At 48.9% G+C, this 22879-nt stretch overlaps 1 protein-coding gene across 3 annotated transcripts in view; it reads left to right on the forward strand.

Moving 5' to 3' along the window:
• The window catches only part of Wdtc1 (WD and tetratricopeptide repeats 1), a 62080-nt gene extending 55731 nt beyond the window's left edge, over positions 1–6349 (forward strand). For all 3 annotated transcript variants that reach the window (XM_045149946.1, XM_004671228.2, XM_004671227.2), the window contains exons 13-16: positions 429–664; positions 1949–2123; positions 3255–3447; positions 4432–6349. In XM_045149946.1, coding sequence (XP_045005881.1) covers positions 429–664; positions 1949–2123; positions 3255–3447; positions 4432–4629 — 802 coding nt within the window. In that variant the 3' untranslated portion in view covers positions 4630–6349. The remainder of the gene's footprint in view (positions 1–428; positions 665–1948; positions 2124–3254; positions 3448–4431) is intronic.
• Positions 6350–22879: the final 16530 nt, after the last annotated feature.

Below are 22879 nucleotides of genomic sequence, written 5' to 3' on the forward strand. Positions count from 1 at the left end.
GCCCCCTGCCTTGGACATGGCTTTGAAGGCTAGCAGGGGGATTTGAGGAGGTGGATGAGGGAACAGAGAAGGAGGGCTTGGGGAGCTTGAGGTGGGCAAGATGCCAGGCCTTCTGCTGCAGAGCTGCGGGTGCCTGAGGTGAACATGCACAGTTGTAGTCTGTGTCCAGCAGAGGGCAGCCTCACACTGATTTTTGGTTTGTTTTTTTTAATCATCTGAAGCCCGGGTTTCTGGCTTGTTCCTTAGCATACTACATCTCCCTGGGTGAGGGAGTATGGGCTGAACTAGACCTTCATTACCATATCCTCTCACCCTGAGGTCTGTCGGGGTGTGCTTGGAAGTAGCCACAAGAAACAGAAGAGGCTGAGTGAGGACCTCTTGCTCACCACATGGTCATATCTCCAACCCATATTCCCCTGTCTTCTCAGGGACGGTGACCATTATGATGCCCTGAGGGACTGTCTCAAGGCCATCTCCCTCAATCCATGCCACCTGAAGGCACACTTCCGCCTGGCTCGCTGCCTCTTTGAGCTCAAGTACGTGGCTGAGGCTCTGGAGTGCCTTGATGACTTCAAAGGGAAATTCCCGGAACAGGCCCACAGCAGTGCTTGTGATGCATTGGGTCGTGACATCACAGCTGCCCTTTTCTCCACAAAGGATGGTGGTGAGTAAATCCTGAGGAAGGGCTGCTGGTGCCCACCCAGCTGGGCTGCATGGTCCCAGACTGAGGAGCTCTAGTTTCACAAACCATGTGACCTTGAGACAATCTCCTGGTCCCTGAGACTCGATTTCTACACTGGAAGTGGGAACATTGTAGCACGTCCCATTGAAATTTCTGTTAATATTAGCTACAGCATTCCAGGCACCTGGTGTAGGAGTTAGCTGAGCCCAGGCAGCCTGTGTGGCTCCAGCTGGGCCTTCCCACCTGTTCCCAGACAGGGCCTTGGCAACTCACTGGGCTGAGAGAAGCAGGTGCTGGTTGCTGCCTTTGTTCCAATCTGTGTAAGTGTGACAGAGATGGTGGCCAGGGCAGTGGAAATGCCTTGGCTCCTAACTCAGCTCTACCAGGTAGAACTGGGTGGCCATGGGCACAGCAGTTTCATAGAGGGCACACAGAGCTTGCCCAGTCCCCCGAGCTAGTGCTGGAAGGTGACCTGGGCTGTGGTGGTATGGACCATTAACATGGCAGGTAGGCTCACTGGAGGCAGATATAGGTCTTTCTTTGTAGTTATTAACAGGGGATTCATTCATTCACTTAATGAATAGTTCTCAGACACCTGCCATGGGCCAGGCATGCTGCTGAGTCCAGAAAATATAGCGTGACCTCATCAGATGAGATTTCAGTGCTCCTGGAGTTCACAAAAGAATGACCAGTGCTGTGGGCCCTGAGGGGGTAGGCATATGAGGGAGGGCTTGATAGCAGTCTTGAGTTCTTCTGCATTTGCCAGGATCTGAGAGATTCAGAGGATATAGGGTGGCTGTTAGGAGTGGGGGTAAAATGTTTCTGAGGACCAGCATGTCCAACAGTCCCAGAGCAGATAAGAACAAGGTATGTTTAAGGAACTGAGAAAACTAGAGTGAATGTATGGTCAGGTGATTGGTGTTAGATTTGGGATCTGTAATAACTTGTCTTCCAGAGGGCAACAGCTAAGGTCTGTACTGCCTTAAGAGGCATGGGTCTGTTGATCAAAGGCTGTCTTTGCTAGTACCTCACCCACGCCCGCCCCTCATCCACAGAAACACTCCTTGAGCCTGTGCATCTTGGGGTTTGTACACTTTTTTGTTTAGGCATCTTCCCACAACCTTTTCCTAATTCTTCAGAGTAAGGGTGAAGGCAGGTAGTCCTGCATTGCCAGCACTGGGCTGAAAACAGGGCAAAGGTTAGCGGGGAAGTGGAGGTGGGGAGGTAGGCCCACACCTCTGACCTTTCCTTGATCTCTGTTCCCAGAAGAAAAGAAGGGAGCTGGCGGTGGTGGCCCAGTTCGCCTCCGAAGCACAAGTCGGAAAGATTCCATCTCAGAGGACGAAATGGTGCTGCGGGAGCGGAGCTATGACTACCAGTTTCGCTACTGCGGCCACTGCAACACCACCACGGATATCAAGGAGGCCAACTTCTTTGGCAGGTCTGAGGCCCTGAATAGGAGGAGGGCAGAGCCCAGTTGGCAACAGGATTTTGTGGGGTGGGACCACATTTAGGACGTGATGCTTTTAGAGTGCCTTGCTCTCCTCTCTGCCCTGGGCAAATGGCGTCACCTTTGTTTACTTAATGAAGCCACACCACCCATGAGGTCACAGCGAGGACTAATCTAAGTGCAGCATCCAGTGTGTGCCTGGAACTCTCCTTTATTTCTTCTCCCCACTCTACATGTGCCAGAGCTTGCTTGCTTTACCTGGGTGCTCGGAGCTTCTCTCTGCTGGATACAAGGGAAGCAAGAACTATTAGAGGCTAGGAATATTACCAGAGCCTTTGTGTGCCCGAGGTTCTGAGGTTCCAAGCCTGTGTCTCAGAGACATTCCTCTTGCATCCTTACCTGGGTGCTCGGAGCTTCTCTCTGCTGGATACAAGGGAAGCAAGAACTATTAGAGGCTAGGAATATTACCAGAGCCTTTGTGTGCCCGAGGTTCTGAGGTTCCAAGCCTGTGTCTCAGAGACATTCCTCTTGCATCCTCCTTTGTGGATGTTGACATTGTCTTTGGATAGGGGAGACATATGAACACAAATCAAGACTCTCCTCTGAATGTCAGCAGTGTGTGAGAAGCAGTATTGTAGATAATCTGCAGTGGCATTTGGGGGTCTGGATCCAAGAAGCCTTATTTTGCTGAGGGAAGGCTTAGGTGAGGGTGTATTTAGAGACCTAAGAGCTACAAGAGCTTATCCTGCACCGGGTAGATTATAATGCACCTTGGAGGAACCACCCAGGCAGTCCCTGATCCTGAGTTTAAGAATATAGTGTGGTGCTTGGAACACTCCCTTTCTTCTCCTCCCCATTCTGCCTGTGCCAGAGCTTGCTTGCTTTATGCGGATGCTTGGAGCTTCTCTCTGCTGGGGAACAGGGAAGTAAGAGCTAAAAGAAAAGTCTAAGCTTCTACATTATGGAAAGAGCCCATTGGTGTAAGCAGTTCTGAGTAAAGGGGCGCCCCCACCAAGAACTTAGTGGCCCCATTAACCTCTGCTTCCCCTTTCTCTGAGCCATACAGCCTCTACTTTAGGGCAGTCCCCCCACCTGACCTCCCTGCCCTTTGCCCCCTGCCAGCAATGCTCAGTACATCGTCAGTGGCTCTGATGATGGCTCCTTCTTCATCTGGGAAAAGGAGACCACCAACCTAGTCCGCGTGCTCCAGGGGGATGAGTCCATCGTCAATTGCCTGCAGCCGCACCCCAGCTATTGCTTCCTGGCCACCAGTGGCATCGACCCTGTTGTGCGGCTCTGGAACCCCCGGCCAGAGGTAAGGACATAGGCAGGGTGGCCAAATCAGACCAAGTGAAGGGTTAGGATCCTATGGAGAGCCTCTGGGTGAGCCTGCAGTGCTCAGAACTGACCCGCACAGACTAGAAGCTGTTGGGCAGATGAAGCTGCAAGGTGAATGTGCTCGAGCCTTAGATGCTCCAGATGCAGGGGGCAGTTCTAGCTTCTGCATGCTTAAAACATGTCCTGAATGTTAGTTATGAAGGTGAGGTTCACATACACTAAGAACAAAGGTACAAGAGGGCAAACAACAGACCAGCTTTGGCCCCCATGAGGAGGCCCCCAGAAGCTATTAAGGGACCAACTTGCACAGCTACAATGAGATGTACAGGCCCTGGAGTCTGATGACCTGAAGTTGGAGCTCCGTCCACTTCACTCAGTGCCCACAAGACTTCACCACCTCTGCCCTGCACATGGGAACTGCGCTGGAACCGCTCCAAAGGATGTGGTGGTGCCTGTGCAATCTAGTCCACTGGAACACTTGGGCCAACGTGGACCCTCTACTCTCAGGGTAGTAGCCAGCTGAGCCTACTAGAGGCTTCACCTGACCCTCTGCCCCCTCCCACATGACAAGTCAAAGTCACATGGTAGATCTGATTCCAGAGCTAATTTGCTGTGCCTTGTAAAGAGAGGAGCTTCCCTAGAGAGAAGAAAAAAAGATGAAGGGAAGGGCTGTTGGGAGTGCAACAGAAAAGAGTGGGGGAGGAGCCAGCATAGAACACGAGCTTCCCCCATATGTGTCTTGGGGGAGTGTGACCCCCACCATACATTCATATGTGTATGTGCATGCCCCACATAAAACTGGTGTTTACTCGCCCACATAACCGGGTACATGAGCTTCCCTCCACCTGTGTACACCTCCCTGGCATCTACCTCCTCCAGCCCTAGTTAGCACCTGTGCCTCCCTCATGTGCTGGTGTCCCTCCATCCTGAGCCCACTCAGACTGCCCCTCCTCCACCACAGAGTGAAGACCTCACAGGCCGAGTTGTGGAAGACATGGAGGGTGCCTCCCAGGCCAACCAGCGGCGCATGAACGCGGACCCCTTGGAGGTGATGCTGCTCAACATGGGCTACCGGATCACAGGCCTGAGCAGTGGAGGCGCGGGGGCCTCTGATGATGAGGACAGCTCAGAGGGCCAGGTGCAGTGCCGGCCCAGCTAGACACTCCCAGCCCCAGTTCCTACTGGCTGGACCCTCCGCCCTGGGCAGGAGGTCAGGGGCTGGGCTTCTGTTCTGGTTTGTCTTCCCACCCCACCCCCATTTTTCATTTCCCTTGTTTTGTTTGTTAGTTTGGCATTGGGGGTGGGGATTGCTGCAACTTGCTGGCTTTCAGACTCTTGGGCTGATTGTCCCTTGATTGTCCCCAGCCCCGAGCAGAAGAGCAGGAGGGGAACCACCTCCTCCGGGTGCCCCCACCTCCTCCTTCCATGTCCCTGGAAGGCTCTGGCCCCTCACAGAACCCCTTCTGCCTCCTGTAGGGAGGCAAGGGCTGAAGTTGTCTTCAAGGACTGCCCTGCCCTTCTGTTGGCAGTGTCGTGGGAGTAGAACTCCCAGCTGGGAAAGGCTTGCCTTGGCCTGTTGCGCTCTTGCTCTCTCCTGTGGGGCTAGCTCCCCTGTGGCCTTCAGGGACTGCCCCTTCACAATCACCAGTGTTAGGGTAAAAGCAAAGGAAAGATTGGGAGCCCTGGCATGGGCGAGGTCAGGCCACCTGCCCTGGTCGGCAGCAGAGCTTCCTGACCCCTCCTGGGCCTGCTCTCCCTTGGTTCTGGGGGCTCTGCCTTTCCTGAGAGGTTTGCAGGGGGTGGGGCACCCTGTTCCCCTCCCATTCATTCACCCATGCAAACACTTCTGCACCGTGGCCTCGGCCATTCTCCTCCTCGGGCGCTCCTCGGCCTCACTGTGACCTTTCTGCCAGAGCTCCCAGCCAGACCCTACTCTGCTGAGGTGGCACTTCCTACTAAGGGCCCTTCTGGCCGTCTCTGCCCTCCTTCCCAACCCACGTGCTGAGCCGCCACAAAGACCAAAGAAGTGATGGCTTTTCTCTGTCTCCTGCTGCTTTGGGAGGGGGGTGGGAAAGTCCCTAGCTCAGCCAGTCCCTCCTCAGCAGCCCCAAGCTTTACACTGGATGCAGCGGGTCACTCCACCACCAAGCTGCCCTCTCTCTCTGCCCCAAGCTCCTGCTCTGGGAGTCGGTTCATCCCCCGCCTCCCCCAGCCCCTCCATGCTTCCTCGGCTCCAGCCCTCCAGCTGCAGCCTCTGGGGAGAAGCCGCCTCCCTCCCTCCGCCCGTCTTCCCTCTCCCTGCCTCGCCCCTGTCTCCACCAGGTGCCTCTCAGTCAGGCTTCAGAGCAGCCCAGGAGACAGGAGGGCCATGTTAAAAGCTTTTTCACAGTTTTAAGAAGATGAGGGGGGTGAGGCTAGTGGTGGGGGGTCTGGCACCATCTCATTGCTTTAATCCCAGCGACACAGGTGGCAGCTTCTCCCCCTTCCTGCCCACCCCAGGCGCTCCTCCCACCCCCTCTCTAGCTTGGTAATGAAGTGTATTTATTGGTGAAGGAAACAGCTGCTGCTGCTCCTCCTGCTGCTGGGACTTGCTCCCCTGTCTCTTCTTCATGACCTTTCTCTAGCTAGGGACGGGGGAGGGAGAGGAGTGGGGCTAGGCCCTGGGGCCCAAGAACTGGCCAGGGTCCCTTTGCTTTCCTGTGTTCGAGCCACCCCATTTCCTCCCTCCATGCCTCCTGCCTCCCAGCCCCCTCCTGGGCCCTGCAGTGTGGAGAGACACATAAGCCTTACTGTCCTCTGGGGGCAGGAGCCGAGCCTTTTTGTTGCTCCGCTCCCAGAAGAGTGAGGGTGACGCAATTGATTAAAACCATTTTGTTCTAGTTGTGGCTGGTGGTATTTGTGGGGGTACAAATGGATCTTGGGTCCCTCCCCTCCATAGCTCCTTCCGACAGAATGAGACCCGGCCTTGTAGGGTCATTATGAGCAGTGGCCACTCAGCCCGGTGGGGCAGAGCACAAAGCCCCGGGCCGCCCCGGTGGCTGTCATTTGCCAGTAATCAGCCTTTGCTCTCTGCTTCCTCCCCTGTAAAATAAGGGCTTGCCAGTCTTAGTAGGTTTTCAGACTTAAAACTAGACTCCAGGTAAGAAATTCCCATCTCACACTGACATTCAAGACACCCATGCTTGCTTGTGTATATGTTATAACGAGCAAGTGGGTCATACACTAGTACTCACCCTTGCTACAGGCCATGTGCTCTATTTATCTTGCTGTCTTATCAAGGCAAAAAACTACTGGTTGTAGCTCACTACATTGATTTCACAACCCATAGTTTTTTCTGTGTCCTAGATTATCAGATGTTCTCAGACCAGAGTATTCTAGGTTTTCTTAGCTCATAGCACCATTATCATCACAGTACTTTTTTTTTTTTTTATGGATCACCTTAAGCCTAAAGAAATTAGCTAACAATCAGGTTAGTTCTCATTTAAAACATAGTAGAGCTGCACCCTGAGAATACAGAGTGAATTCCAGGTCAGCTTGGGCTAGACTGAGATCCTACCTCAAAATAATAATAATAGTAGGGCTGGAGCCGGGCATGGTGGCGCACGCCTTTATTGGGAAGCAGAGATAGGAGGATTGCCAAAGTTGGAGACCACCCTGAAACTATATAGTGAATTCTAGATCAGCCTGAGCTAGAGTAAAACCTTACCTCAAAAAATGAAAATAGGGGCTGGAGAGATGGCTTGGCGGTTAAGCGCTGGCCTGTGAAGCCTAAGGACCCCAGTTTGAGGCTCAATTCCCCAGGACCCACGTTAGCCAGATGCACAAGAGGACGCACGCATCTGGAGTTCCTTTACAGAGCCTGGAAGCTCTGGCACGCCCATTCTCTCTCCCTCCCTCTGTTGTTCTCAAATAAATAAATAAATAAATGTTTTTAAAAAATGAAAATAGTAGTAATAATAGAACTAGAAAGATGGCTCAGCAGTTAAGGTGCTTACCTGCAATGCCTGAGGGCCTGGGTTCAAGTCTGTAGTACCCACATAAAGCCAGATGCACAAAGCTGCGCATGCGTCTGGAATTTGCAGTGACTAGAGGCCCTGGTATGCCCATCCTCCTTCCTTCCCTCCATCTCTCTCTCTCTGCCTGCCTCTCTCAAATAAATATAACATATATGTATATATTAAATTAATTTATGTATTAGAGAGAGGCAGATAGATAGAGAATAGCCAGGGCCTTTGGCCACTGCAAATGAACTCCAGACGTATACACCACCATATACATCTGGCTTATGTGGGTTCTGGGGAATTGAATCTAGGACCTTAAGCTTTGTAGGTAAGTGCCTTATCTGCTAAGCCATCTCTCCAGCCCTTAAAATTTTTTTATATATTTTATTTTTCTTTATTTATTTGAGAGAATAGAGAAACAGGCAGGGAGAAAGAGAGAGAAAATGGGTGTGCTAGGGCCTTCTGTCGCTGCAAACAAACTGCAGATGCATGTGCCCCTTGTGCGTCTGGCCCAGTTTTTTTATTTATTTATTAGGGAGAATGAGGCAATAGATAAGGGAATGGGAAATATAACATTAAAAGAAAAAAATATAGGTGGCTGGATAGGTGGCTTAGTGGTTAAGGCACCTCCCTGCAAAGCCAAAGGACCTCAATTCAATTCTTCAGAACCCACAAGCCAGATGCACAAGGTGGCACACGCATCTGGAGTTCGTTTGCAGTGGCTGGAGGCCCTGGTGTGCCCATTCTCTGTCTCTGTCTGTCTGCCTCTCTCTCTCTCCCCACCGTCTCTCTCTGTCTGTATATAGCTCTCTCTCTCTCTCTCTCTCTCTCTCTCTCTCTCTTCCTCTGCCATGTTCTCTCTCAAATAAAAAATAAATTTTTTTAAAGAAAAGACTTTAGAGGCCAGGCATGGTGACACATGCCTTTAATCCCAGCACTCAGGAGGCAGAGGTAAAAGGATTGCTATGAGTTTGAGGCCAGCCTGAGATTACGTAGTGAATTCCAGGTCAGCCTGGACTAGAGTGAAACCCTACCCAAGATAAAAAAACAAACAAACAAAAAAAAAAAAAAAAACGACTATAACCTATGTAAAAATAAAATAATGGGTTAGGCAGATGGCTCAGTGGTTAAAGGCACTTGCTTGCAAAACCTGCTGACCCAGATTCAATTCCCCAGCACCCATGCAAAGCTGGATACAAAGCAGCTGGTGTGTCTGGCATTCATTTGTAGCAGCAAGAGACCCTGGTGTACCCATGCACACACAAATAATTCAGATAAAAAATCCTGGTCTCCTCAAGACACAAAATGTCCTGGATATACGTGACCTCACAGTGCCTGACACTACCTACACAAGACCATCATAAGAGGAGGAAAAGTTCATGACATCAAAATAAAAGAGACTGACTGAGATGGGGAGGGGATATGATGGAGAATGGAATTTCAAAGGGGAAAGTGGGGGGAGGGAAGATTTTACCATGGGGTATTTTTTATAATCATAGAAGTTGTTAAAAATTTGAAGAAAAAAAAATACTGGTGCCCAGCATGGTGGCACATGCCTTTAATCCCAGCACTCAAGAAGGCTAATGAAGGAAGATGGCTGTGAGATCAAAGCCAGCCTGAGATTACATACTGAATTCCAGATCATCCTGGGCTAGAGCAAGACTCACACTTCACCAAAAAAAAAAAAAAAAAAAAAGGAACAGCTAGGCACGCTGGCTTCCACCTTTAATTCCAGTACTCAGGAGTCTGAGCTAAAAACATTGCCATGAGTTCAAGACCAGCCTGGACTACAGAATTAGTTCCAGATCAGGAACTAGTTCAGGCTAGAGTAAGACCTGCCTGATAATAATAGTAATTGATGATAATAATGGGTTGAGGATGGGTGAATGGTTAGAGGCATTTGTTTACAAAGCCTGTCAGTCTGGGTTCAGCTCCCTAGTACTCTTTCTTGTAAAGCGAGGTGCACAAAATAGGACGTGGCTGAAGTTTTTTTTTTTTTTTTTTTTTTTGGTTTTTTTGAGGTAGGGTCTCACACTGGCTCAGGCTGACCTGGAATTCACTATGGAGTCTCAGGGTGGCCTCGAACTCACTGCAATCCTCCTACCTCTGCCTCCCAAGTGCTGGGATTAAAGGCGTGCGCCACCACGCCCGGCTAATGGCTGAAGTTTTATTTCCAGCAACAAACTCAAAAAAATACTGAGAAGGCTGGAAAGATGTCTTAGCAGTTAAGACACTTGTGAAGCCTGAGGATCCAGGTTTGATTCCCCAGTACCCACGTAAGCCAGATGCACAGGGGCTGGAGAGATTGCTTAGCGATTAAGGCATTTGACTGCAAAGCCTGAGGACCCATGTTCAACTCTCCAGATCCCAAGAAAGTCAGATGCAGCACAAGGTGACAAGTGCAAGGTTGTACCTGTACTCCAGGTGGCACACAAGTCTGGAATTAGATTGCAGTGGCTCAAGTTCCTGGCATGCCAATTCTCTCCCTCTCTCATTAAAATTTTTTTAAGCTGGGCGTGGTAGCACATACCTTTAATCCCAGCACTTGGGAGGCAGAGGTAGGATTGCCGTGAGTTTGAGGCTACCCTGAGACTACATAGTAAATTCCAGGTCAGCCTGGGCTAGAGACCCTAACTCAAAAAAAGGAGGGGCTGGTGAAATGGCTTACTGATTAAGGCATTTGCCTGTGAAGCCTAAGGACCCCAGTTCAATTCCCCAGGACCTGTGAAAGGCAGATGCACAAGGGGTACATACGTCTGGAGATCACAGTGGCTGAAGGCCGTGGCACACCCATTCTGTCTTTCTATCTGCTACCTCCCACCCCTGCCGTGTCTCTCAAAATATTTTGGCTTATTTTTTGGGGGGGGAATTTATTGTTGTTGTTCATTTTTATTTATTTGAGAGTGAGAAAGAGGCACAGAGAGAGAGAGAATGGGCGTGCCAGGGCTTCCAGCCATTGCAAACGAACTCCAGACATATTTGCCCCCTTGTGCATCTGGCTAATGTGGGTCCTGGGGAATCGAGCCTCGAACCACGGCCCTTAGGCTTCACAGGCAAGCACCTAACCACTAAGCCATCTCTCCAACCCTGTCTAGCTCTATTTTATTCTCAACTATAATTATCAATAGGATCTGTAGACCTAGTTGGCACTGCATAGCTAATCAAAATTAAATAAATAGGGCTGTAGAGATGGCTTAGTGATTAAGGGCTTGCTTGCAAAGCCAAAGGACCCAGGTTCAATTTCCTAGTACCCATGTAAGCCAGATGCACAAGGTGGCACATATGTCTGGAGTTTGCAGTGGCTGGAGGCCCCAGTGTAACCATCCCCTTCTCTCTGTCACTTGCTCTCTCAAATAAAAATAAAATACTTAGGGCTGGAGACATGGCTTAATGGTTAAGGTATTTGCCTGCAAAGCCAAAGGATCCCGTTTTAACTCTCTAGGACCCACGTAGGCCAGATACACAAGAGGGCTCATGCATCTGGAGTTCGTTTGCAGTGGCTAGAGGCCCTAGAGCACCCATTCTCTCTCTCACTCTCTTTCTCTCCCTCCCCCCCAAATAAATAAAGTATATTTAAATAAATATACATACATACATACATATTTAAAAATAATTAAAAACTAGCCAGGCATGGTGGCACACACCTTTAGTCCCAGCACTTGGGAGGCATGAGTTTGAGGCCATCCTGAGACTACACAGTGAATTCCAGGTCAACTCCAGGCTAAATTCAGACCCTGCCTTAAAAAAACAAAATAGGGCTGGAGAGATGGCTTAGCGGTTAAGCGCTTGCCTATGAAGCCTAAGGACCCTGGTTCGAGGCTCAGTTCCCCAGGTCCCACGTTGGCCAGATGCACAGGGGGTCGCACGCGTCTGGAGTTCGTTTGCAGAGGCTGGAAGCCCTGGCACGCCCATTCTCTCTATCTGTCTTTCTCTCTGTGTCTGTCACTATCTAAAAAAAAAAAATAATAATAATTAAAAATACATAAGTTTAAAAAAGAGTGGGGGGCTGGAGAGATGGCTTAGCGGTTAAGCACTTGCCTGTGAAGCCTAAGGACCCCGGTTTGAGGCTCGGTTCCCCAGGTCCCACATTAGCCAGATGCACAAGGGAGCGCACGCGTCTGGAGTTCGTTTGTAGTGGCTGGAGGCCCTGGCGCACCCATTCTCTCTCTCTCCCTCTGTCTGTCTTTCTCTCTATGTCTGTTGCTCTCAAATAAATAAAAAATGAACATAAAAAAGAGTGGGTTGAAGAAATGGCTTAGTGGGTAAGCCATTTGCCTGCCAAACCAAAAGACCCAGGTTCAATTCCCCAGAACCATAAAAGCCAGATGCACAAGGTGGCACATCTGTCTGGAGTTTGTTTGCAGCAGCTGGAACTCCTGGTGTGCCCATTCTTTCTCTTTCTGCCTCTTTCTCAAAAAAATAAATTTAGGGCCTGGAGAGATGGCCTAGCAGTTAAGGTTTTGCCTGTGAAGCCTAAGGACACCACACCTGGCCAATATACCCACATTTGAACACAGTTTGCATTTCTTACAAAACCAAACATAATCTTACTATACTACTCAGCTGTACTCTTTGATATTTACCCAAAGAAGTTAAAATCATGTATCTGTGCCAAAACCTATGTATGAATGTTCATCTGAGTTTTATTCATAAATACCCAAAACTGGAAGCGATCAAGATGTCCTTTGAAAGGTGAATTAATAAATTTACATGAGCCTGGTGTGGTGGCGCATGCCTTTAATCCCAGCACTCAGGAGGCAGAGGTAGGAGGATTGTTGTGAGTTCTAGACCACCCTGAAACTACATGATGAATTCCAGGTCAGCCTGAGCTAGAGTGGGACCCTACCTCAAAAAACAAACAAAAAAAAAAATGGGCTGGAGGGATGGCTTAGTGGTTATTTGCTTGCCTGTGAAGCCTGAGGACCCTGGTTCGAGGCTCAAATGTTAGCCAGATACACAAGGGGGTGCACGTGTCTGGAGTTTGTTTGCAGTGGCTGGAGGCCTTGGCGCACCCATTCTCTCTACCTCTTTCTCTCTCTGTCTGTCACTCTCAAGTAAATAATTTTTTTTAAAAAAGGGGGAGAGCCTAGCCAGGCACTATGGCATGCACCTGTGGTACCAGTTATTGTGAAGGCTAAGAAAAATAGCCTGAACTCAATAGTTCCAGAGTGAGCAATCCCTTATTCCCCTTAACTCCATCCCTATGTAGATGCACACATCAATTTATAGACGCGCGCGCACACACGCATATTGCTTAGGGAAAGAAGGCAATCTGAAAGGCTACATAGTCTGTGGTTCCAGCTCTATGACTCGGGAGAAGGCATAACTCTAAAGACAGTAAAAAGATCAGGGGAGTGCCATTTTTAAAAGCGTTCCGCATGTGTGATTCATTTAAAGCTCTCACTGGCCTTGCTGATAGAGAGCGAGCCTGGGGCTCTGATGAGCCCACAGGATGAATGCATAGCAAACCGACTTTAGAAACTTGGATTTCTGTGCGTGTGGTGAGCAGGTGCAGCTCCAGAGGCCTGCTGCCACTCTCTGCTTAGATTATGTCACAGTGTGGTTGCAAAATATATAATGTTTTTTCAGGTAGAGTCTCACTCTAGCCCAGGCTGACCCATTCTCCCTCTCTCTCTCTCTCTCTCTCTCTCTCTCTCTCTCTCTCTCCCTCCCTCCACACCTGGCAATACAAAAAAAAAAATTGTTTTCAAGATAGGGTCTTACTCTAGCCCAGGCTGGCATGGAATTCACTTCCAGGCTGGCCTCAAACCCCCAGTGACCTACCTATCTCTGCCTCCCAGGTGCTGGGGTTAAAGGAATGCACCACCACACCCCTGCTGGTTGCATAATTTATAAGATAATGAGGTAAGTTCACTAGTCAGAGGTCCTCAGCCCCAGCTGTCATCAGAATCCCCTACAGTCCTTTAAAATTCTCCCATGAGAGCTGGAGAAATGGCTTAGCAGTTAAGACATTAGCCTGTAAAGCCAAAGGACCCAGGTTTGATTCCTCAGGACCCACATAAGCCAGACGCACAAGAGGCACATTCATCTGGAGTTTGTTTGCAGTGGCTAGAGGCCCTGGCATGCCCATTCTCTCTCCTCTCTCTCCTTGCAACTAAACAAACAAACAAACAAACAAAAATCCCATGATGGGAGCCGGGCTTGGTGGCGCATACCTTTAATCCCAGCACTTGGAAGGCAGAGGTAGGAGGATCGCCTTGAGTTCAAGGCCACCCTAAGACTACATAGTGAATTCCAGGTCAGTCTGGGTTAGAGGGAGAGAGAGAAGGAGGGGGAAAAAGTGAGAATGGGCATGCCAGGGCCTCTAGCACTGCAAATGAACTCTAGACACTTGCGCCACCATGTGCATCTGGCTTACATGGGATCTGAAGAATCAAACCTGGGTCCTTAGGCTTCATAGGCAAGCACCTTAACCACTAAGCCATCTCTCCAGCCTGATTGGTATGAGGTAGAACCCAGGGATCTATCTATTAGTTTTGAATATTCTAGGTTCATCGTATTGTGAAGCCAGAACTAGAACCACTCAGTCCTGTTCATTTTATACAAATGTGGACAGTGAGTTCCAAAGAGAACAGAAAAAGGATGGCCTGCCCCAGGACTCCCAGGGAATGAGAGCCAATAGCAAAACTGAACTGAATCCCTGATCTCTCCTCTCTCTGCCTCTCTCCCCAACCCCATTCTTTTTTTTTTTGTATATATATTTTTATTTATTTATTTGACAGCAGCAAAGAGGCAGATAGAGAGAATGGGTGCACCAAGGCCTCCAGCCACTACAAATGAACTCCAGACATGTGTGCCCCCTTGTGCATCTGGCTAACATGGGTCCTGGGGAATCAAGCCTCAAACCTGGGTCCTAAGGCTTCACAGGCAAGCGCTTAACCGCTAAGCCATCTCTCCAGCCCCCCATCCCCATTCTTTTTTTTTTTTGGTTTTTCGAGGTAGGGTCTCACTCTAGCCCAGGCTGACCTGGAATTCACTATGGAGTCTCAGGGTGGCCTCGAACTCATGGCAATTCTCCTACCTCTGCCTCCCGAGTGCTGGGATTAAAGGCGTGCACCACCACGCCCGTCCCCATCCCTATTCTTATTTTCTTAGTATGTCTAAAGGCCTGGGCTTGATCTTTGACAAAACAGTCATTTTTTTTTTTTCTTTTTGTTTTTTTGAAGTAGAGTCTTTGCTTTAGCCCAAGCTATCCTGGAATTCGCCCTGTAGTCTCAGGGTGGCCTCCAACTCACGGTGATCCTCTTACCTCAGCCTCCCAAAAGGCATGCGCCACTACACCCGGCCAAAACAGTAGTTTTCTTATTTATTTATATTGACAACTTCCATGACTGTAAACAATGTCTCATGGTAATTCCCTCCCTCCCCCCACTTTCCCCTTTGAAACTCCACTCTTTTTTTTTTAATTAATTAATTTATTTATTTATTTGAGAGCGACAGACACAGAGAGAAAGACAGAGGGAGAGAGAGAATGGGCGCGCCAGGGCTTCCAGCCTCTGCAAACGAACTCCAGACGCGTGCGCCCCCTTGTGCATCTGGCTAACGTGGGACCTGGGGAACCGAGCCTTGAACCGGGGTCCTTAGGCTTCACAGGCAAGCACTTAACCGCTAAGCCATCTCTCCAGCCCTGAAACTCCACTCTCCATCATATCCCCTCCTCCTCTCCATCAGTCTCTCTTTTATTTTGATGTCATTATCTTTTCCTCCTATTTTGATGGTCTTGTGTAGGTAGTGTAAGGCGCCATGAGGTCACGGATATCCAGGCCATTTTGTGTCTGGAGGAGCACGTTGTAAGGAGTCTTACCCTTCTTCTGGCTCTTACATTCTTTCCGCCACCTCTTCTGCAATGGACCCTGAGCTTTGGAAGGTATGATAGAGATATGTCAGTGCTGAGCATTCCTCTGTCACTTCTCAGCACCATGGTGCCTTCTGAGTCATCCCAAGGTCACTGCCATCTGAAAAGAGAAGCTTCTCTAACCAAAAGTGAGAGTGGGTATGAACATTAAGAGAAGCGCTTATTGGGCAGTTTGGTGAGCATAGTACATACACTTAGCCAAACAGCAGCAGATGTTACACACCTAGGGCTCATGACTACCCTGTTGTAGGTTTTCAGTATCAGAGATGTGTTCCCTACCATGGAGCAGATCTCCAGTCCAATTAGAGAGCAGTTGGTTTTCCTGATAACAGACATGCCACTATTGCACCCGTTGGCACATTTGTCCTGGCTTGCCAAATTTCAGGCTTGCAATATCCACTGTTGAGTATCTTCACTGGTGATTTCTCTCTCCCTCATTCAGCTGCATGCAGCATGAATTTTTCCAGCTTTCTGTCAGCTGGTCTACATTGAGGAGGTTTTCAGCTCAGCTCCAGCAGAATTTCTCAGTGACCTTGCAGCCCAAGTATGTGGAGTCTTCAACAATAGGGTCTTACCATCTTTTCCTGGTGGGAATCAAAGAGCCTCGGCAATGGCCTGTAATGTTTTGGGGGCATCAGGAACCTCCCTAGCCAACAGCTTACTGGAAGGTATCCCATCCCTGGCATTGAATATTTTCTAGTAACACTCTATGGCTCCTGAGTGTTCCATTGTCCAAAAAAGTAGGTTTCCATATGACTTACTTATATCCTCTTAGATTTTGGTTAGCCGTCCCTCCATCTTTCCTTTAAGTAGTTTTCTTATAGGTTAATAATAGTTCTGCCAGGCATGGTGGCTCACCTTTAATCCTAGCACTCGGGAGGCAGAGGTAGGATTGCCATGAGTTTGAGGCCATCCTGAGACTACATAGTGAATTCCAGGTCAGCCTGGGCTAGAGCGACCCTACCTTGAAAAACAAACATACAAAATAATAATAATAGGGCTGGAGAGATGGCTTAGTGGTTAAGCACTTGCCTGTGAAGCCTAATGACCCTGTTTTCAGGCTTGATTCCCTAGGACCTGTGTAAACCAGATGCACAAGGTGTCGCATGCATCTGGAGTTCGTTTGTAGTGGCTAGAGGCCCTGGTGCACCCATTCTCTCCCTCTCCCTCTGCCTCTTGCTCTCCGTCTGTCTGTCACTCTCAAATAAATGAATAAAAATAAACAACAATGACAACAAAATGATAATAGTCCTACTATGTGCCTGGCATTGGGTTGGGCACTGACTTAATGAAAATGCATACAACAGACCCAGCCCCCGCCCTCCCAATGCCTCCACATTATCTGGAAGTTGTAGAATAGCAAATTGGGGAGTTGCGTATGATCCCTGAACATTGGGTTTAAATGGGAAATGAGGGCCGGGGAGATGGATCAGTGGTTAAAGGCACTTGTTTGCAAAGCCTGGTGGCCTGGATTCAATTACACAGTACCTGTATAAAGCCCAATGCACAAAGTGGTGCATGTGTCTAAAGTTCCTTTACATTAGTAGGCCTTGGTGCTCCAATTCCCCCCCCCTTATAAATAAATATTAAATATGTTTTAGGTTGGAGGGATGGCTTAGCAATTAAGGCATTTGCCTGCAAAACCAAAGGATCCAGGTTTGATTTCCCAGGACACACATTAGCCAGATGCACAAGGGGGCGCACGCATCTGGAGTTTGTTTGCAGTGGCTGGAGTGGCTCTGAACCTCTGGCTGGCATGCCCATTTTCTCTCTCTCTCCCTCTTTCTCTGTCAAATAAATAAAAATAATATATTTTGAAAAAATATAAAAGTAAAGCTGGGCATGGTGGCGCACACCTTTAATCCCAGCACTCGGGAGGCAGAGGTAGGAGGATCGCTGTGAGTTTGAGGCCACCCTGAGACTCCATAGTGAATTCCAGGTCACCCTGGGCTAGATTGAGACCCTACCTCAAAAAGCCAAAACATAATAAAAATAAATAAATTAAAAATTAAAAAAGTAAACATTAAATATGTTTAAATAAATAAATGGGAACTAAACCTCTCCCATGCTTTGCCTTCATTGAGTACCCACTGTGTGCCAGGCTCCTTGTCAGGCCTGGGGACATCCACACCGTTGGTAGAGAGTGGCAGATAGAAAGCATTCCGATAGGTACGGCAGGCAGGCATGTGCACTTACGGTAAGGCCTCCCACTCCCAGGCATTTCTCTAAATAAAACAGATCCTGGTTCTAATGAGGTTATAGTTCACACCTATTTTAGGTTGACTTCTAGACTCTTAAACTGGTGTCCCCAAAGAGTGGCCCAAAAAAGGGAATTCCAGGGTCAGGCATGGTGCTGCATGCCTTTAATTCCAGCACTCCAGAGGATCACCATGAGTTTGAGGCTACCCTGAGACTACCTAATGACTTCCATCTGCCTGGTCTGCCTGGGCTAGAGTGAGACCTTACCTCAGAAAAAAAAAAGGGGAGCAGGCAAAGGCAGCCCAGTGTGGAGTTCAGAACCCCAACTCTAATATATGCTTATATCTCAGGCAAATCTCTGAACCTCTTTAGATATCTTTCTCTCGGTGTCAAAATGGAAGCCGTGTTACTGTTCTGGTTCTCTGACTGCATTATAAGGAGGCAGCAAAAGGTGGTGGGCGTATGCGTACTAAAGTGTTTTTGAAGTGAGAGAGGGTCCTCCAGTCCAGATGTATGGTTTTAACTCGTACATTGGCTGGCATTGAGTCTTTATTTTAGCCAAGCACCATTAAGGTTTTAGTTTATCCAATCTCATGAAAATCCAAGGTTTAGAATTGTTTCCTATTTTAGACATGAGGAAGCTGATACCCTGACAGGTTCAGCCACATTCCTAAGGTGTGACAGCCGCTGACAGCTATGGGTCAGACCTTGAACACCCTGGCCAACTCCTGAATCCACATATTCTACCTCATGGTTTAATTTCCACCTCAAAGTAGGACACTTAGATTCTGGCCCTAACAGGGCGTGGTAGCACACACCTTTAATCCCAGCACTTGGAAGGCAGACAGTAGAGGAGTTTGAGGCCACCCTGAGACTACATAGTGAATTTCAGGTCAGCCTGGGCTAGAGTGAAACCCTACCTCGGGGGGGGGGGGGGGGGGATGAGGAGTGAAGTTGAAAGTTGTTTTGTGATCATTCACTTGTTAAATGGTTTCTTGTATTAGATTGGCTTCTCAATCATCCTCTCTCAATCATGAAAAGTTTTGGGCCATAATCAGGGTAGGAGAAGGAGAGAGTGATACAGTAGGAAGGGAGAGACCCAGACCCAGGGACCACTAGGCATAAAGGGTAATCGTGAAGCTGAGCTGAAAAAGTGCCAAATTGATTACTGCCTACTTTTGTTTTAAATTTTTAATTTGTATTTAGTTATTTATGTTGAGAGAGAGAAAGAGGCAGATAGAAAGAATGGGCGCACCAGGAACTATAACCACTGCAAACAAACTCCATACACGTGCCCCTGCCCCCGGACATCTGGCTTACGTGGGTCTTGGGGAATCAAACTTGGGTCCTTAGGCTTCACAGGCAAAGTGCCTTAACTGCTAAGTCATTTCCCCAGCCCCATGTTTTAATTTATTTTTGATACAGAGCGAGAGGGAGGGAGGGAGAGAATAGATGCACCAGGGCCTCTGACCACTACAATGGAACTCCAGATGCATGTGCCACCTTGTGCATATGGATTACGTGGGACCTGAAGAATCCAACCTGGGTCCTTTGGCTTTGCAGGCAAGCACCTTAACTGCTAAGCCATCTCTCTAGCCCAGACTATTGCCTTCTTAAGTGCCCCACCCCACGTCCTATTTGTTCCTCCAGCCAGCAACCATGGTAACCCCTGGCTCAGCCCTGTTTCTTCACCACTGTAGGATTACTGGTTGTGGTGCTGCTCCTAGGTTCACCAGATAGTTCTAGAACTATCCCTAAATATTTCCTCTCTACCAGGAGTCCTACTGACTTTAGGGACAAGTGGATCCAGTCCATCCCTAGCTCAAGGAGTCTCTCTGGGGAGACAGACATGTAAACAGCTAATGCTAATACAAGCACACATGAATATTCAATAGGTGGAAACACAGCCTCCGTGCTCTGGGAGCAAAGAGGAAAGAAACATGTTCCCAAAACCTCGAGCATGGTGGAGAACAGTAGAAGAAGGACGTTCCTTATCAGAGAAGAGTGTGAGTGAAGAGGCGGGCTATGAGGACAGGGCTTGTCGGGGGAGATAGGAGTCTGTAAAGGGAAACTGGGATCAGCCCGTGAGGAGTCTTGAATGCCAGCAGGGATGAGATGTCCTGAGAAATTCCATGAGCTTCAGGGACTCCTACATGGGGCCACTTGGAGAGGTGCCCTGAGTTCCACCAAAAGAGAAAGTTCAAGTGCCAAGCTCACCCTTGTAATGAGCAGTATCTTACGCCCGAAGGTTTGCCAGCTTGACAGTTCCCACTCTGCCATCCTCCCCTCCCCCAGCTAGCCCCATAAGTGGATCCAGATGGTCATTCCTATTTTCGGTCATGTATGTGTTGGGGGAGGGGTATCTCTGAACCCCATCAATCCTATACCAAGCTCTCTGTGTAACAGGAGCTGCTTCTAGGGCTCGCTGTGATCCTCTGAGCCAGGAAGGCAGTGCTAGTTTTTGATTGAGATTTCCCATCTGTGTGGGTGGAAAGGCAAGCAGGCAGGGACACGGGGTGAGCACTGAGGTGATGTGTGAGAGAAGGGGCCCTGTAAACAGATTGCAGAGGAAGACAAGCCTGAGAAAGAGTCCAAGGAAGAGCTGGCTTCTCCCTCCAGCTCCATGGTCCTCTCGTCCTGGCTTCTTCAGATACCCTGGTCAAAGGGAGAATGATGCAAGCCACAAGGAAAGAAGCCAGGGCTCTGGTCAGAACCTAAGCACCATGCCACCAGCTTCCAGGTGACCCTTAAAAGGGCCCAGAACACCAAGATGTAGCAAGTGAGAATCCAAGTTCTTTCCCTCAGCACTTGGTGCATGCTTTGGAGCATCTGTTCTGCATCAGGAAATGTGGTAGCCAGTGAATTGAGGGATCTCAGAAGTGCCATAGCACGGACAGACATATCCAAAGATGCACTAAAGCCAGTCATGATGGCACACACCTTTAATCCCAGCACTCAGGAGGCAGAGGTAGGATGATTGCTGAGTTGCAGGTCACCCTGAGACTACAAAGTGAATTCTACCTGTAATTTACTTTGTAGTGTCAAGGGTAGCCTGATTTTTTTGTTTGTTTGTTTAGCCTGATTTTGGTTTTTCAAGGTAGGATCTCACCCTGGCTCAGGCTGACCTGGAATTTACTATGTAGTCTCAGGATGGCTTGAACTCACTGTGATCCTTCTACCTCTGCCTCCCGAGTGCTGGGATTAAAGGTGTGCGCCACCACACCCAGCTTAGCCTGATTTTTGTTTCATTAAATATTTTGTTTATTTTTATTTATTTATTTGAGAGCAACAGACAGAGAAAGTGGCAGAGAGAAAGAGAGAGAATAGGCGCACCAGGGCCTCCAGCCACTGCAAATAAACTCCAGATGCATGTGCCACCTTATGCATCTGGCTTACATGGGTCCTGGGGAATCGAGCCTCAAACTGGGGTCCTTAGGCTTCACAGGCAAGTGCTTAACCATTAAGCAATCTCCAGCCCCTAGCCTGATTTTTTTGGCTTTTTGAGGTAGGGTCTCACTCTAGCTCAGGCCGACCTGGAATTCACTATGTAGTCTTAGGGTGGCCTCAAACTCATGGCAATCCTCCTACCTCTGCCTCCCAAATGCTGGGATTAAAGGCATGAACCACCATGCCTGGCCCTAGCCTGATTTTTAAAAAATTATTTTTACTAGCTGAGTGTGGGGGCACACACCTTTAATCCCAGCACTCAGGAGGCAGAAGTAGGAGGATCATTGTGGGTTCGAGGTCATCCTGAAACTACATAGCAAATTCCATGTTAGTCTGGCTACAGTGAGACCCTACATGAAAAAAAAAAAAAATATTTTTACATGAGAGAGATGCAGACAGTGAGTATGGGCATGCCAGGGTGTCTTCGCACTGCAAAAGAACTCCAGATGCATGTGTCACTTAGTGCACCTTAGTTTGATTTTTTTATTTGAGAGAAAAAGAAACAGAGATAGAGAATGGGTGTGCCAGGGCCTCTAGCCACTGCAAACAAAGCCAGGACACATGCACCTTGTACATCTGGTTTACATAGGTACTGAGGAACCGAACCTGGGTCCTTAGGCTTCACAGGCAATTGCCTTAACCACTAAACCGTCTCACCATCCCATTAGTCTGATTTGCTTGTTTGTTTTTTCTTTTTATTTATTTATTTATTTGACAGAGAAAGAGGAAGAGAGAGAGAGAGGGAGGGAGGGAGGGAGGGAGGGAGGGAGGGAGGGAGACAGAATAGGCGAGCCAGAGCTTCTAGCCACTGCAAACTCCAGACACGTGCGCCCCCTTGTGCATCTAGCTAATATGGGTCTTGGGAATCAAACCTGGGTCCTTTGGCTTTGCAGGCAAATGCCTTAACCACTAAGTCATCCCTCCAGCCCGTTTGTTTGTTTTTTCAAGGTAGGGTCTCGCTTTAGCACAGGCTGACCTGGAATTAACTCTGTAGGCTCAGAATGGCCTTGAACTCATGGCAATCCTCCTACCTCTGCCTCCCGAGTGCTGGGATTAAAGGCATGCGCCACCGCTCCTGGCTCTTTTTTCACTTTAAAAAATATGTATTTAGGGCTGGAGAGATGGCTTAGCGGTTAAGTGCTTGCCTGTGAAGCCTAAGGACCCCAGTTCGAGGCTCGGTTCCCCAGGCCCCACGTTAGCCAGATGCACAAGGGGGCGCACGCGTCTGGAGTTCGTTTGCAGAGGCTGGAAGCCCTGGCGCGCCCATTCTCTCTCTCTCTGCTCTTTCTCTGTGTCTGTCGCTCTAAAATAAAATAACAACAAAAAAATTAAAAATTTTTAAAAATATATATATTTAATTAATTTATTTATTTGATACAGAAAGAGGCAGAGAGAGAGGGAGAGGCAGAGAATGGGCGTACCAAGGCCTTTAGCCACTGTAAACAAACTTAAGATGCATGCGCCACCTTGTCCATCTGTCTTACATGGGTCCTGGAAGATCGAACTGGGATTCTTTGGTTTTGCAGGCTAGTGCCTTAACTGCTAAGCCTTCTCTCCAGACCCTCATTTTTTCATTTTTAACCCAGGGGAAAATGCTTAAATTTCAGTGTCTCGTCGGTGAATTGGCACTGAAGACAATGTACATCCAGTGTTCAGCACCTCCCGCTGGCGTACTGAGCCGCACTCGGTCGGGGCCTCACGGCTGGACTGGGAGCCGCCTGAGGACAGGGCATGCGCAAACGCCCGCCAACAGCGCGCGGAGAGGCTGGCCGGACCCCGAGGGGCTCGGCCCCAATTCCCGGGGGGAAGGCCGACGGCGCGGACCCCGCCTCCCGGAAGTGACGACACCAAACAGGTCGGACCGGCCGGAGCGGGACACACGCACG

Source organism: Jaculus jaculus, chromosome 5 (genome assembly GCF_020740685.1).
Source record: "Jaculus jaculus isolate mJacJac1 chromosome 5, mJacJac1.mat.Y.cur, whole genome shotgun sequence".
Lineage (NCBI taxonomy): Eukaryota > Metazoa > Chordata > Mammalia > Rodentia > Dipodidae > Jaculus > Jaculus jaculus.